Genomic DNA, 12261 nt, shown 5'->3' on the forward strand with positions numbered 1-12261 from the left:
GACCACCTTGTCCCTAACGTTCAGTGCCTGTGGACCATCTTGTCCCTAACGTTCAGTGCCTGTGGACCGTCTTGTCCCTAACGTTCAGTGCCTGTGGACCACCTTGTCCCTAACGTTCAGACCTTGTTCCAGTGCGCGCCTTCTTCCCATATGTAAGCACATTTTCATAATCAAAATCAGAGGAACTGTTACGACGCCCAAGTGATGACGTGTGGTCTTAGTGCTACCCTGATCTTCCACACCTCGGAGCATTTCTGATAGTTGCGCACTGTTGGTCACAAGGCAGTACTGTAACCAAATAACAGCAAAGCCTCTGGCCCCGAGCAGTGAGAATGTCAGTCATTTCCCACTTTCATGTTGTTTATTGCATAGATTATGAATGGAATTTTTACCAGATGTCAGGGTGTGATACTGTAAGAAGTCTGGGGATATGTTCTAAAAATGGGCCTTAGAAATTTTCAGTCTAGGGATTTTTAAAGAAAAACTAAAAGTTGTAATCATAGAAAGTGTTTTTTTTTTTTCTAAGAGGAAACATTGAATGTGAAGGAAAAAGAAATGTCAGAGACTCTGTGTTGCTTCCAGGTGACGGCAACTGGTACCGGGCTCTAGTCAAAGAGATCTTACCAAGTGGAAATGTTAAAGTGCACTTTGTGGATTACGGAAATGTTGAAGAAGTTACCACAGACCAACTCCAGGCAATATCACCACAATTCTTACTGCTTCCATTTCAGGGGATGCAGTGTTGGCTAGTAGGTAGGTGTCAACACGAGTTTCTCACAGCTTGGAAAGCCAGCATTGTATGAGTGCCCTTCTTCAGGTACTAATGCATACTGATGCGCTTGTTTTAACCTTTCAGCTGGACTAGAAAATACCACCTCACATTACAAAATGTAGGAACTTACTTAGTGCTTTGGCAGAATACTCAGAGCGATGTGAAGGAGTCTCTTTTCTGTAGGTCTGGGAGTGAAACTCACAGGCTGTCTAGAAGGGTTTTTGCAGGACTCTGAGAACCTCAGATGCTAGTGAATTCTGGCATTTACTTGTAGTCATTTATTCTAAAGCAACCCGGAAATGACACAAGGCTGAGCTGCAAGGAACTCATCCCAGGGCAGGGCTGTTACTGACAGTCCCTTCACTTGCAGAGCCTACCTACTGGCTGTCACATGATCTACGTCAGGATGGCGAGGAACCCTCTTAACAGTGGCTCTGAGGGTTAGCACTGGGCCAGGCCTGGGACTGAAGTTGTGCCCAGGCCTTTGCTGTCACCCTGCTGCTGTTAAGACGTGTGACACTCACCCCTGTGATGCAAGGGAGGACAACCAGTTAACGGGATGTTCAGGGTAGCAGCGCTGTGCAAATGAGGGGTGCCAGGGGCCAGCCCTGCCGCACACTGCAGCTGCTGGGGTGCCAGGGGCCAGCCCTGCCGCACACTGCAGCTGCTGGGGTGCCAGGGGCCAGCCCTGCCGCACACTCCAGCTGCTGGGGTGCCAGGGGCCAGCCCTGCCACACACTATAGCTGCTGGGGTGCCAGGGGCCAGCCCTGCCGCACACTGCAGCTGCTGGGGTGCCAGGGGCCAGCCCTGCCTCACACTACAGCTGCTGGGGTGCCAGGGGCCAGCTGTGCCACACACTGCAGCTGCTGGGAGACCTAGCAAGTTATTTAAATTATTTATTTAAGTTTATTTAAGCTTCTGTGTTCCTATCTGGAGAAGAAGAGAAGTAAGGCTACACAGAATCAGCAGGCTCTGCAGCATGCCTGGAGTATGGCATAATGCCTCCCCTTTGAGCACACTTGCTGCTGCCCTGTTCTACTGAGCCCAGTCTCTGTGGTCAGGCCCTGGAACTGAGCGGCCCTTCTTGCCTTATCACCTCTTTTGCTGCGGTTACAAGCATGTGTTCCCATTTACCAGAGTGTGTACATGTGTGCAGGCATATTTCCCTTTGCATTCAGAGTCATGGGAGCAGCCTAGGACAGAGCCCTGGACAGTAGTGTGAGCTGCCCAGTACTCCTCAGAAGAACCTCTTCAGCACAAGACTCTGGTGACCTGGGCCTATGACAGGACCCTCACTCTAAGACCCCTGTTTCTGTGGAAAGTGATCCTAGATTCTTAACCGTGCCCATGTGGGGAGCACGTGTGTTCCTAGGTCTTGTTTTTGTGACAATTCTGTTGTGAGGAGACACATGACATCACACTGACTCTTAATAATGTGCAATGGGTATGCTTCAGGCCTCTGTTCTTATTAAAGACTATATTATCATGTGTTCATACATGTATGTATACACACATTGCATATATATATATGTATATATATATGTAGTGTGTGTGTGTGATACATTCATGCAGGCACATGCATGGCATGTCCATGGTAAGAGGTCAAGAGGACAACTTTTGCAATTCAAGTTCTCTCCTTCTACTTTGAGAACCAAAGATCAAAATCCAATGCTCAGGCTTTGGTGGCAAGCACGTTCACATCCCATATTATTCTTAATCACCATATGTCATGCCAGTGTGCTAATTAAAATGTGGCCCTCAGACCAGCAGCTTCAGAGTTCCAGACAAGCAGGAACTTTCCTTAAGAATTCAGATTTATAAGTCAGGGGGTGGTGGCGCATGCCTTCAATCCCAGCGCTCAGAGGCAGAGACAGGCAGATCTCTATGTGAGTTTGAAGTTAGCTTCATGTATACAGAGTTCCAGGATAGCCAGAGATACACAGAGAGACTCTGTCTCAACAAAACAAAACAAAACAAAAACCAAAGTTCAGATTTATAGTCTCTACTCCAGACTTAGACAAGAAGCTCTGGTGTGAGCCGCCTCATCTGTTGAACGCACGCTCACGATTGGAAGCCCACTGCGAGGATGAAGATGAAAAGCCAGTGGTGCCATCACTGACACTCACAGGCCCAGCTGCTCAGGGCCTTAACCCTGAGTTCAAGATACACCAGGGCAAGTGAGGCCCTGTCTCAAAATAAAAGGGAGTAAGCCCGAGTTGCCCCAAACCACTGGAAACTGCAGAGGGCCTTTCATCCATTGGCAACTTGTTAGTCACATCACAGCACAAGCAAAAGCTCCTCTAAGAGACAGTAAAGGCACCCCTCTGTCCCTGGGACACCCTGAAAATGTACACTGTGTGTCAGCAGGTACAGGGTATGTGACTTGGCTTTGAAAAATGTGAGATTTTCGTGAGCACATCTTATGTAACTCTTGAGAATTTGTAAGCTAAGTATAAGGACGCAGCCCTGCCTACCATCAGCATAAGCTCGCAGCGTACATAGGCTTTTCTTTAATGTTCTTTTCTTACTTCTCAGATATACAGCCCAAAAACAAGCATTGGACAAAAGAAGCCACAGCAAGATTTCAAGCATGTGTTGTGGGGCTCAAACTCCAAGCCAGAGTTGTGGAAATCACCGAGAACGGGGTGGGCGTTGAGCTCACTGATCTGTCCACTCCATATCCCAAAATCATTAGTGATATTCTCATCACAGAACATTTGGTCCTGAGATGTGGTTCACCACAGGCCTCATTGATGAGCAGACCTGCTAATAAACATAACCAGATCGACAGCCACAGGGTTCAAGGTGATGCCTTTAAACCATCATGTTCATGTCAGGCTCTGCTCTGCTCTTTACCCCACAGATCATCGCTCTTCCTGGCCTCACCTGCCATCCCTCATCCCTCCTGGCTGCTGCCTCTGGTCTCCTTCCCCAGTCCATTTCTCTTCTGCCTGCCTGCCTTATTACGTTCTTTATTTCCTTTTGTTTTGTTTTGTTTTGTTTTTTTGAGACAGGGTTTCTCTGTGTAGTCCTGGCTGTCCTGGAACTCACTCTGTAGACCAAGCTGGCCTCAAACTCAGAAATCCGCCTGCCTCTGCCTCCCAGGTGCTGGGATTAAAGGTGTGTGCCACCACTGCCCAGCGGCTCTTTCTTTCCTTTTTAAAAATGTATAATTTATTTTTATTTTATTTTATTTATTTTATTATGAATGTTCTGACAAGGTGTCAGAAACCCTGGAACTGGAATTTAATGCAGTTATGAGCTCTAGGCAGGCTCTCACTATGTAGCCTTTGCTGTTCCAGAATTTACTATGTAGACCAGGCTGCCTTTAAACTCACAGAGATCTGCCTCCCGAATGCTGGGATTAGAGGTATGCACCATCATACCTGGCCTCCTCTCTGCTTTTTTTTTTTTTAACACACACACATTGTGTGTGTGTGGGGGGGGGGGTTGGTGTTTATAGTAAGTCTAAATTCTGCATGTGAGAAGCTGTTGGTGGTGTTCTCTCCTCTGCTGGTTGGTGACCTTTCTGTGCAGAGAGCTACTGATTGTATGCATGTAATGGCATTTTTCAGTCAGTCCTTAGGACTATCCCTTGTACCACCAAGCTCTTGCCTAGAACTGCATCTGGAAAGGTGTGTCCTATTTTCCCCTAGCTGGTCTAGACTTTCAGATCTCAAGATCCCTGTTTGCTCTTGAGTTGATGTCATGCAAGGTGAAGGAATGTAGCTTTGTTTCTGTGTGGCTCTCCAGCTTCCGTGTGTTTTAGCATTTTTTTCTGGTTCTACGAAGAATGCATTTTTTTGAATTATGATGAGGATTGTGTTGAAACTGTGGAATGCTTTGAATAGCGAAGTCTTTCACAGTCTTCATTCTGCTGATTCACAAGCGGGTGAGGTCTGTGCTCTTTACTTTTTACATTTGACAGAAAGCTCAGGGTTTGAGGGGCTACATTGTTACCATGCTGGGGAAGGCAGGTGGCAGGAGTGTGGCCACTTTGTTCCCATAGTCAGGAAGCAGGCAGGAGAAGGCTGCTGTCCCTCTCAGTTTCCTGAGAGCCTTAGAGTCCATTGGGTGGAACCACCTCCACTCCGGGTGACTTCTCTCCTCAGGTAAACCTCTCCAGAATAGTAGGGGGTTTTGAACAAACATTCATTTTAGATTTAGTTGTTAGATAAGTATGCATTATACAGATACATATAATTTAAAGTTTGAATAATTTGAAGGATTATGTTAACTATACTTTAGACATATTCTGCAGGAGTGCATCAGCTTGGAGGTCCTTGTAACACACACTTCTCTGAGTTGAGTAATGATTTGTGAAACCGACAGCTCAGCAAGGGAACGCTGATGTGTTGGTGGTCATTGATGAACAAGCTTATTGAATTCAGGTATTACTGAGAAGAGTAAGCTGTGTGTATTTAATTAAATTTAATGTGTATTTAATGAGCCCTGTGCCTCCTGTGTTTTTAGCCAGCTCTTCAGCAGAGCAGTGGAAGACGATAGAATTACCAGTTAACAAGACTGTACCAGCAAATGTACTAGAAATCATGAGCCCAACCTTGTTTTATGCCATCCCCAGTGAAATGCCAGGTGAGGAGCCATACTGGTGGATGCATGCCTGTGCTGCTGAGCTGTGAGAGCAGGCGCTCTGGGGAGCTCTGTAGGAAGTGAGGGTGCAGAAAGGAGGGTGATGTTTCTCAAGAACTAACCCGGAAGACACGGGACGTCCTGTGTCAGCGCCGCCTCAGCAGCCTAGGGTTAGTGTAAGATGTAGTGTCCTAGAGCAAAAGGTACCCTTAATTTTTACATAACTTCTTTATTTAAAACATTTATATTGAATTGTATGTGTTAAGCTAACCTCCAACTACATAAGTGAGCACCAACCAGAATTATTTCCTGTATATTATTCTTAGTAATCAGTTAATAATCAGAGTTTTTTTTTATTAGCTTTTCATCTACATAGGTTATTTTTAGGTGAGGGTATGGGCTGGCCTATGGCAGTTTCTCAATTCTCAATACTCAAGCAGCATTTTATGACTGTTCGTATACTCTGAATTTGTCGTATGCAGTGAGGTGAGCTAAGGATTATCCTTACTTCAACTGTAGTGTAGACCGTCACAACAACCTGAGCCTCTGCCTGTCACTTCCACAGATTAAAGGCAGTGCTTCCTGATTTGGGGAAGAAAGTCTAAAAGTGGTAATTTACTGTAATTCCTGAGCTGATAATTTGCAGCAGATGTCATTCTTTCTTTGTTAAAGTACCCTAAAGTAGATGTGAGCAGACACCACCAGTGTACCCAGCTGCTCTCCAGTCCTGCAAGGACAGTTCACAGACACTTAAGAGATTGCTTGATTGTAAACTTCCTTTAAACAAGAAGAGAAAGTACCAAATCCATCTCAGATGCTACTTTTCTTTGTGACTGGGCTCCAGTGTGAAACATTTCTCTTGCTGAACAATATGTCTGCTTACGGCTAAGGAGAAGCCCAGCTCTTGGTAGCAAGCCTTCTTGCCCAGGTTCCCTCCCCGGAGCCCACATGGTAGAAGGAGGAGAGGGCAGTCCTGGAGTTGTCCTCTCACCTCCACAGGATGCCCTGGAGTAAATGTAAAATGAAGATAAATATAGTAAATTTTTATAAAGGGAGCACACTAGCAGAACCCCCTCATAGGAGGTAGGCCCCCCGGAGGGTCCTTGTACCCCTTAGTTCAAGTCTTTCTGCAAAACCAACCAGTAGTATATCAGTTTTTAAAACACAATGTGTATTTTAATGTGGACAGCTCTTGTCATGATTGAACTTGGGATTGTTTGTATACTGTCACTACTGGGAATTTTCTCACAGTGAAAATTGCTTGTATTTCAGAAAACCAAGAAAAACTGTGCATGTTAACAGCTGAACTGTTAGAACACTGTAGCACTCAGAAAGGCCAGATGTCCTACAGACCACAGACAGGAGATGCGTGCTGTGCTAAGTATACAAGTAATGTTCCTTTACGTGAAACACTGCAGGGAGATATTAGTTGTCTTTGATGGAGATGATGTAAATTTTGGTATCCTCAACACATACTTCATTTTGCATATTGACAAACTGAGAAAGACAAAATTGTGATTTAATTTATATTCTGGTATCATCTGCTTTTCCGTTCTATGTAGGCTATTATTAGACAAGGGTATAGATACACTCAGATAACCAGCTCCAAGTACCGATGCTCCGTCTGGTGGGTCACTGGGGCACAGTCGTCCAGATTTATGGAGCTGCATGTGAATGGACCAGAGGAGAACTAGATTATCTCAGGACAGGCTTGCTTAACATTCCATGTCAACAGATTGCATCGCTAATATAAGCAGCACTTGCAGAGGGTGTGCTGGTTCATTTCTGGGACTGGAGGAAGATCACAGAGGTGCTGTGGGTATGGGTGGGCATGGTTCCTACTGTTCCCTGGGCAGGTGGGGCTGTTGGCAGGATGGCAGCCAAGCAGGTCAAGAACAGAGTGCCCAGGTGGCTTCCTGTCACAGCCATGGTTAAGGTTCGGGAGTCTTTGATGGGCTCTCCACCCTCAGAACCACCTGCCTACATACATGTCGGAGGTCACATAAAGGCAGTGTGTCCACAGATGCCTGGCAGGCTGTTAATGGGGCAGAATGATGTCACATTCAGGGACCTTCTCTACCACTTCCTTAGTGACGCCACTTCTCTCCTGTCTTACTGTTGTGTGACATCTGGATATGCATTTGTGTTGCAGTGGCAGTTAAGGCATGACTGAGGTGGTACTGCAGACACTCCCTGTGGTGTGCTGTGTGGTTCCTGGTTCTGTTGCTGTTGAGCATCTTTGTCGTGCGTGTTGTGTGTGTTCTCACTGTCCCCAGACCTCCACATCAGCATTCCGTCCCCTCAGTGAGCTCTGCAAGGAGGCCATCATGTTTCCCCGTAATCCTAGTCTAGCTGCTCGGCTAGACTGCTCAGCTTCCAAGCCTGGGCGGCCCTTGCATGTGTCCTTCACCTTCATGCTGAGTGCTGTTTGAACTGTCTGTCTCCCTGCCTTGTGTTAGCCGAGTTTCTTCCACTCTATTTAGGTAGCTGACCCCTCCTTCCATCCTGTCTTTTTGTTAGCCTTGCTGCTCTTTGGATCCACTCCAGCATGTAGGTATATGTGTCCCTTAGAAGCTGAGGGAAGGCATCGCATGTGAGGGTAAAATCCAGGATAGAGTCCAGGTTGAAAGTCATTCTGAAAGCATTGCTTTGTTTGTTAGCTGTTGGTATTTTCCATCAAAAGATAGGTTCTCCAAAATTTGTAAGCCTCTGCTGTATGGAACCTTGAGTGTCCTCTTCATCCTGTTTGCTGACTGGAATGTGCCTTGACACAGAGACTGGCTCTCCATGTCGTGCTGGACACCCATGAACAGGCTCTAGTCTGGGAGAGCTTTGGGTTGTAGGGTAGGGGAGGGCTCCCCTGCACTCAGGAGTTTCATTCATTCTCCATTTGTTTTGTGTTGTGTTGAAGAGCTGCTGAGTCTCCCAGTGCTTGGCTGGGCTCTGCTCAGTGTGTCTGCTGTGGTCCCTGTCTCCTGTGATCCCTGTCTCCTGTGATCCCTGTCTCCTGTGATCCCTGTCTCCCCCAGCTTCCCTCCTCCCAGTGCTTGGCTGGGCTCTGCTGTGATCCCTGTCTCCTGTGATCCCTGTCTCCCCCAGCTTCCCTCTTCCCAGTGCTTGGCTGGGCTCTGCTGTGATCCCTGTCTCCTGTGATCCCTGTCTCCTGTGATCCCTGTCTCCCCCAGCTTCCCTTGTGGAGGTTCTGCTGTCTTAGTTTACCTTCACTAGTTCTTTTGTTTCTTGGGTGTGTTTGTCTTTGAATGTTGTCCCTTCCTGTTTTTGAGCACAGAATGTCCTGTCTCCACCTCTGTGCCATCACCCTTTGAATGTGATTGGCTCTTCCCTCCCGGTCCTGTTTTGTTTGCTTTGCCTTCTCTGTCATGTGAGAGGCTCTTTTGAACCATCTTTCCACATTACTACAGTGGGGTACCCAAGAGTTATTTGGAAGTTTCTGTACAGTAGAGCTTACCCACTTTTGGCCTTCAGTGCAGGCGTAATCTGGCTTTGTTGTAGCTGGACAACACCTGCAAGTGCTCTCCTGTGTCGTAGCTCTCTCCTGCCTGCAGTATACACTGCCTAGCTGTGTCCTTCTGTCCTCAGCCTCAGTCCCCAGTCCATAGCCTGTGGAGAAGGAACTTCTAAGCGTGACGCTCACCATTCTCTTTGGTGAATTTAAAGCTAGGTGTGCTGTGTAAAAACTGCCTCCTTTGTCCTGCCCTGTGTCCCTCAGCCTCAGAGCCTTGGAGGCACATGTCTGGCTTCCTCACCATCAGCTTTGCATGGGCTCCCTTGGCTGTAAGCTTCCCTCCTGCTTCCATTTGTACATCTGCCTTCCAGCCTTGCCGAGTTGCATGATCTCCTCTCAGCTCCCTTGTTTTTGAAGTTAAAAAACAAGATCAGGATTCTGCACGTCTCCACAGAGGGCTTTGGAAGGGAGATAGCAAACTCCAGGCTCTTAACGAGAAACCAGCGGCTTTTTAAGTGTAGTGGATAGAACCATCTCCGGGAAGGGAGGGGCTCTGACTGTATGCAAGTCCTGGGTGCTAAGGGTCCTTTGTTTTCAGATGATGACTTCTGGTACCGGGCCATTGTTCTGGAAACTTCAGACTCTGAAGTGAAAGTTCTCTATGCAGATTATGGAAACATCGAAACACTGCCTCTTTCCAGAGTGCAGCCCATCGCAGCCACCTACCTGGAGCTGCCCTTCCAGATCATTAGATGCTCACTTGAGGGTATGCGGCTTTGTTGCTTCTAGATTTGTGTCTGTGGAAGTTTTTCTATTTCATAGCTCTAAGTCTGAATTAAATGGTTTATATCAGATTGGTACTAGTGTTCTGGGTCTGGCTGGATGTTTCCAGGTTCATGGCTTCTTCACAGAACTGGAAAGTCATGCATACATAGGTCTACAGAAGTCTCAAGGGGGCTTTCTTCAGAGCAGGCAACAGTGCAGGTTACAGAGGAAGCTCTGTCAGGAGTAACCATGGCCACATAGCTGAGACCCTCAGGGCCTCTGGCTACTTACTGTGTGGGGAAGAGAGGGAAGAGCAGATTACTGAGAGGGTGCACACGTGTGGCCTGCATGTAAAGGGAGGAGGCTTTCAAGGGGGATGATGTAGTCACATGGGGTCCTGGGCTTGTTTGTAGTCCAGTGGGGCCGCAGCTCAATTATCCTTAAGCTTGACTTCTCTAAGCATCCTCTCAGCACGAGTTTTTAGAGAAAGTTTGACTCAATTGTACTTTAATTCTTGTGGAAACTCCATTTGTCTCTGTGTTTGGGGCTTATCTTCAGAGCGTCAGGGTTTGCAGAGGGTTCTGTCTCCACTTGTGCAGCCCGAGTGGCAAGTGGCAGGGTGTGAACCCAGGTGGTCTTGGGCTCAGCAGTGATTTACTACTTTGTCACAGCTTCCTGTGGGAGCCAGGGGATGTGTCCTGGCCTCATTCCAGCTTGCTCACTGCTTCTAAGAAGTCTGTGCAAAGAGCAGTAAATTAGAATGCTTGACACAGCCCTGTCCAGCCTTTCTCAGAGATGGTGACAGGGACTCTTGTAGGAGGATGCTTGGCTTCCGTACTCGCCTTTCCATTAGAGCACAGAGGCAAGATGTGTCTGTTCCATGCCCCAAGCCTCTCTTAGTGCTTGGTGCCTTACAGCACGCCTGGTGCCAGCCAAGCCAACAGACATGCAGCTTGTTTATCTCATTCCATAGCTTACCTAAATATGGTCTTCGACAAGAGTCACAGGGCTGAAGAGATGGCTGATGGTTAAGAGCACTGATTGCTCTTGCAGGACCTGGGTTAATAGATGGCATCACATAGTGACTGACCCGCTATGGAACTCCAGTTCTAGGGGAGCCAGCACCTTCTTCTGACTTCTGTGGGCATGTGGTGGAAATGCATACATACAGGCAGTGCACTCATATGCAGACTTATGACCAGAGCTCCGTGTGTAACCTTTGCAGGGCTGACGGAGCTGAATGGAAGCTGTTCGCAGCTCGTAGTGGAGCTGCTGAGGACTGCCATGCTGAGCCAGAGAGTGCTTCTCTCTGTGAAAGCGATTTCAAAGAACATCCACACAGTGTCAGTTGAAAAATGTTCTGAGAATGGAATGATCAACATAGCTGAGAATCTGGTGATGTGTGGTCTGGCAGAAAACCTCACATCTAAAAGGACAAGTGCTTCCACTAAAGGTACCTTCTTAGGCATCATTTGCGGCAGGGGCTGCTGCTGGAGTTCTTCTGATTGTCTCTCCTCATGGCTTTAGTCCCCCAACCCACTCCTCCTCTGCACTCCCTGCTGTGGCAATTCAGCCTGAGGCATGGTCAGGGCCGGCAGTGCTGTGGAGTGGAGATGGAGAGCCTTGGAACGGTCGCTGCTGTGCCATGCCTTCCTTCTGGCTCTCCGTGATGCTGAGCAACGGGAGACGGGAGACCCTGTGTTCATGAGATTGAGTCTTCCTGGAGCCCCAGAGATTGTATCTGGCAGAGCTGTCCTCATTCAAAAGGGGTCCCTACATCATAGACAGAGTGCTGGTCCGTGAGAGTCCAGGACACAGCATGTGACTGGGTGGGTGCTGTCCTGTGGAGTTGACATGTGGACACTGACACACAGGTGCACAGTTGTTCTGTCTGAGGCCACTGACATTGACGTGACCTGGTACCTGTCTTGTTTCTTTTTGCTTCTAGAGACATCACACAGCGCAGAGTGCTGCTGCACGGAGTTACAGAAGCAGGTGGGTGCAGCTCCCCACATGAAGCCACACTCCTCACATGGAGAGAGTAATCGTCATGTCTCCTTTCTGTCCGCAGATTGAGAAACACGAACAGATTCTCCTCTTCCTCTTAAACAATCCAACCAACCAAAATAAATTTATAGAGATGAAAAAGCTGCTGAAAAGCTGAGTAAGTTTCTGATTTTGGTTCTGAGACACCTGACTTGGGCTGCGCATGCAAAGCCTGTGAGTAAGTTTCTGTTTTCCGTTCTGAGACACACCTGACTCGGGCCGTGTATGTGAAGCCTTTTCTTATTGCTTGATTTGAAGTTGCTTACATCATTAGTATGTGGAGAGACGTGTAAAGATGGTCATGAGGTAAAGCTTAGCCTCAGACTGTGTCCAGACTTGAAGCTTTCTCAGGCCTCATCACTGGGCTGGAGTAGGTTTAGTCCTGAGTCTGGGCAAGGATAGAAGAGCATGGAAGGTAGGCACGCTGTTGCCTGTGACACTGGAGCAGGCTGTGCTGTGGCACTGTTCAGAGAGTGTGTGCTGGGCCCATCCCAGTAGTTCCCACCGTGTCTGACTGTCAGGCTCCCTGTAAGAGCAGGGGCCATCAGAAAATAGTCACAGCCAGCAGCCAGCTGGAACTTGTGGCCACAGTGAGATTGCCCTGCTCACTCACCCCTTGTG

At 47.7% G+C, this 12261-nt stretch overlaps 1 protein-coding gene across 10 annotated transcripts in view; it reads left to right on the top strand.

Annotated features, from left to right (window-relative positions):
• Tdrd1 (tudor domain containing 1) overlaps window positions 1-12261 on the top strand; it is a 49916-nt gene that overhangs the window by 34803 nt on the left and 2852 nt on the right. For 9 of the 10 annotated variants that reach the window (XM_031390793.1, XM_031390800.1, XM_031390796.1 and 6 more), the window contains 8 exons: window positions 583-753; window positions 3309-3578; window positions 5247-5366; window positions 6636-6752; window positions 9428-9595; window positions 10820-11047; window positions 11543-11589; window positions 11666-11758. In XM_031390793.1, coding sequence (XP_031246653.1) covers window positions 583-753; window positions 3309-3578; window positions 5247-5366; window positions 6636-6752; window positions 9428-9595; window positions 10820-11047; window positions 11543-11589; window positions 11666-11758 — 1214 coding nt within the window. Of the gene's footprint in view, window positions 1-582; window positions 754-3308; window positions 3579-5246; window positions 5367-6635; window positions 6753-9427; window positions 9596-10819; window positions 11048-11542; window positions 11590-11665; window positions 11815-12261 lie in introns of all 10 variants that reach the window. The other variant, XR_004123674.1, reaches the window with a different exon arrangement.

The sequence above is a fragment of the Mastomys coucha genome, unplaced genomic scaffold (assembly GCF_008632895.1).
Source record: "Mastomys coucha isolate ucsf_1 unplaced genomic scaffold, UCSF_Mcou_1 pScaffold21, whole genome shotgun sequence".
Classification (NCBI taxonomy): Eukaryota; Metazoa; Chordata; class Mammalia; order Rodentia; family Muridae; genus Mastomys; species Mastomys coucha.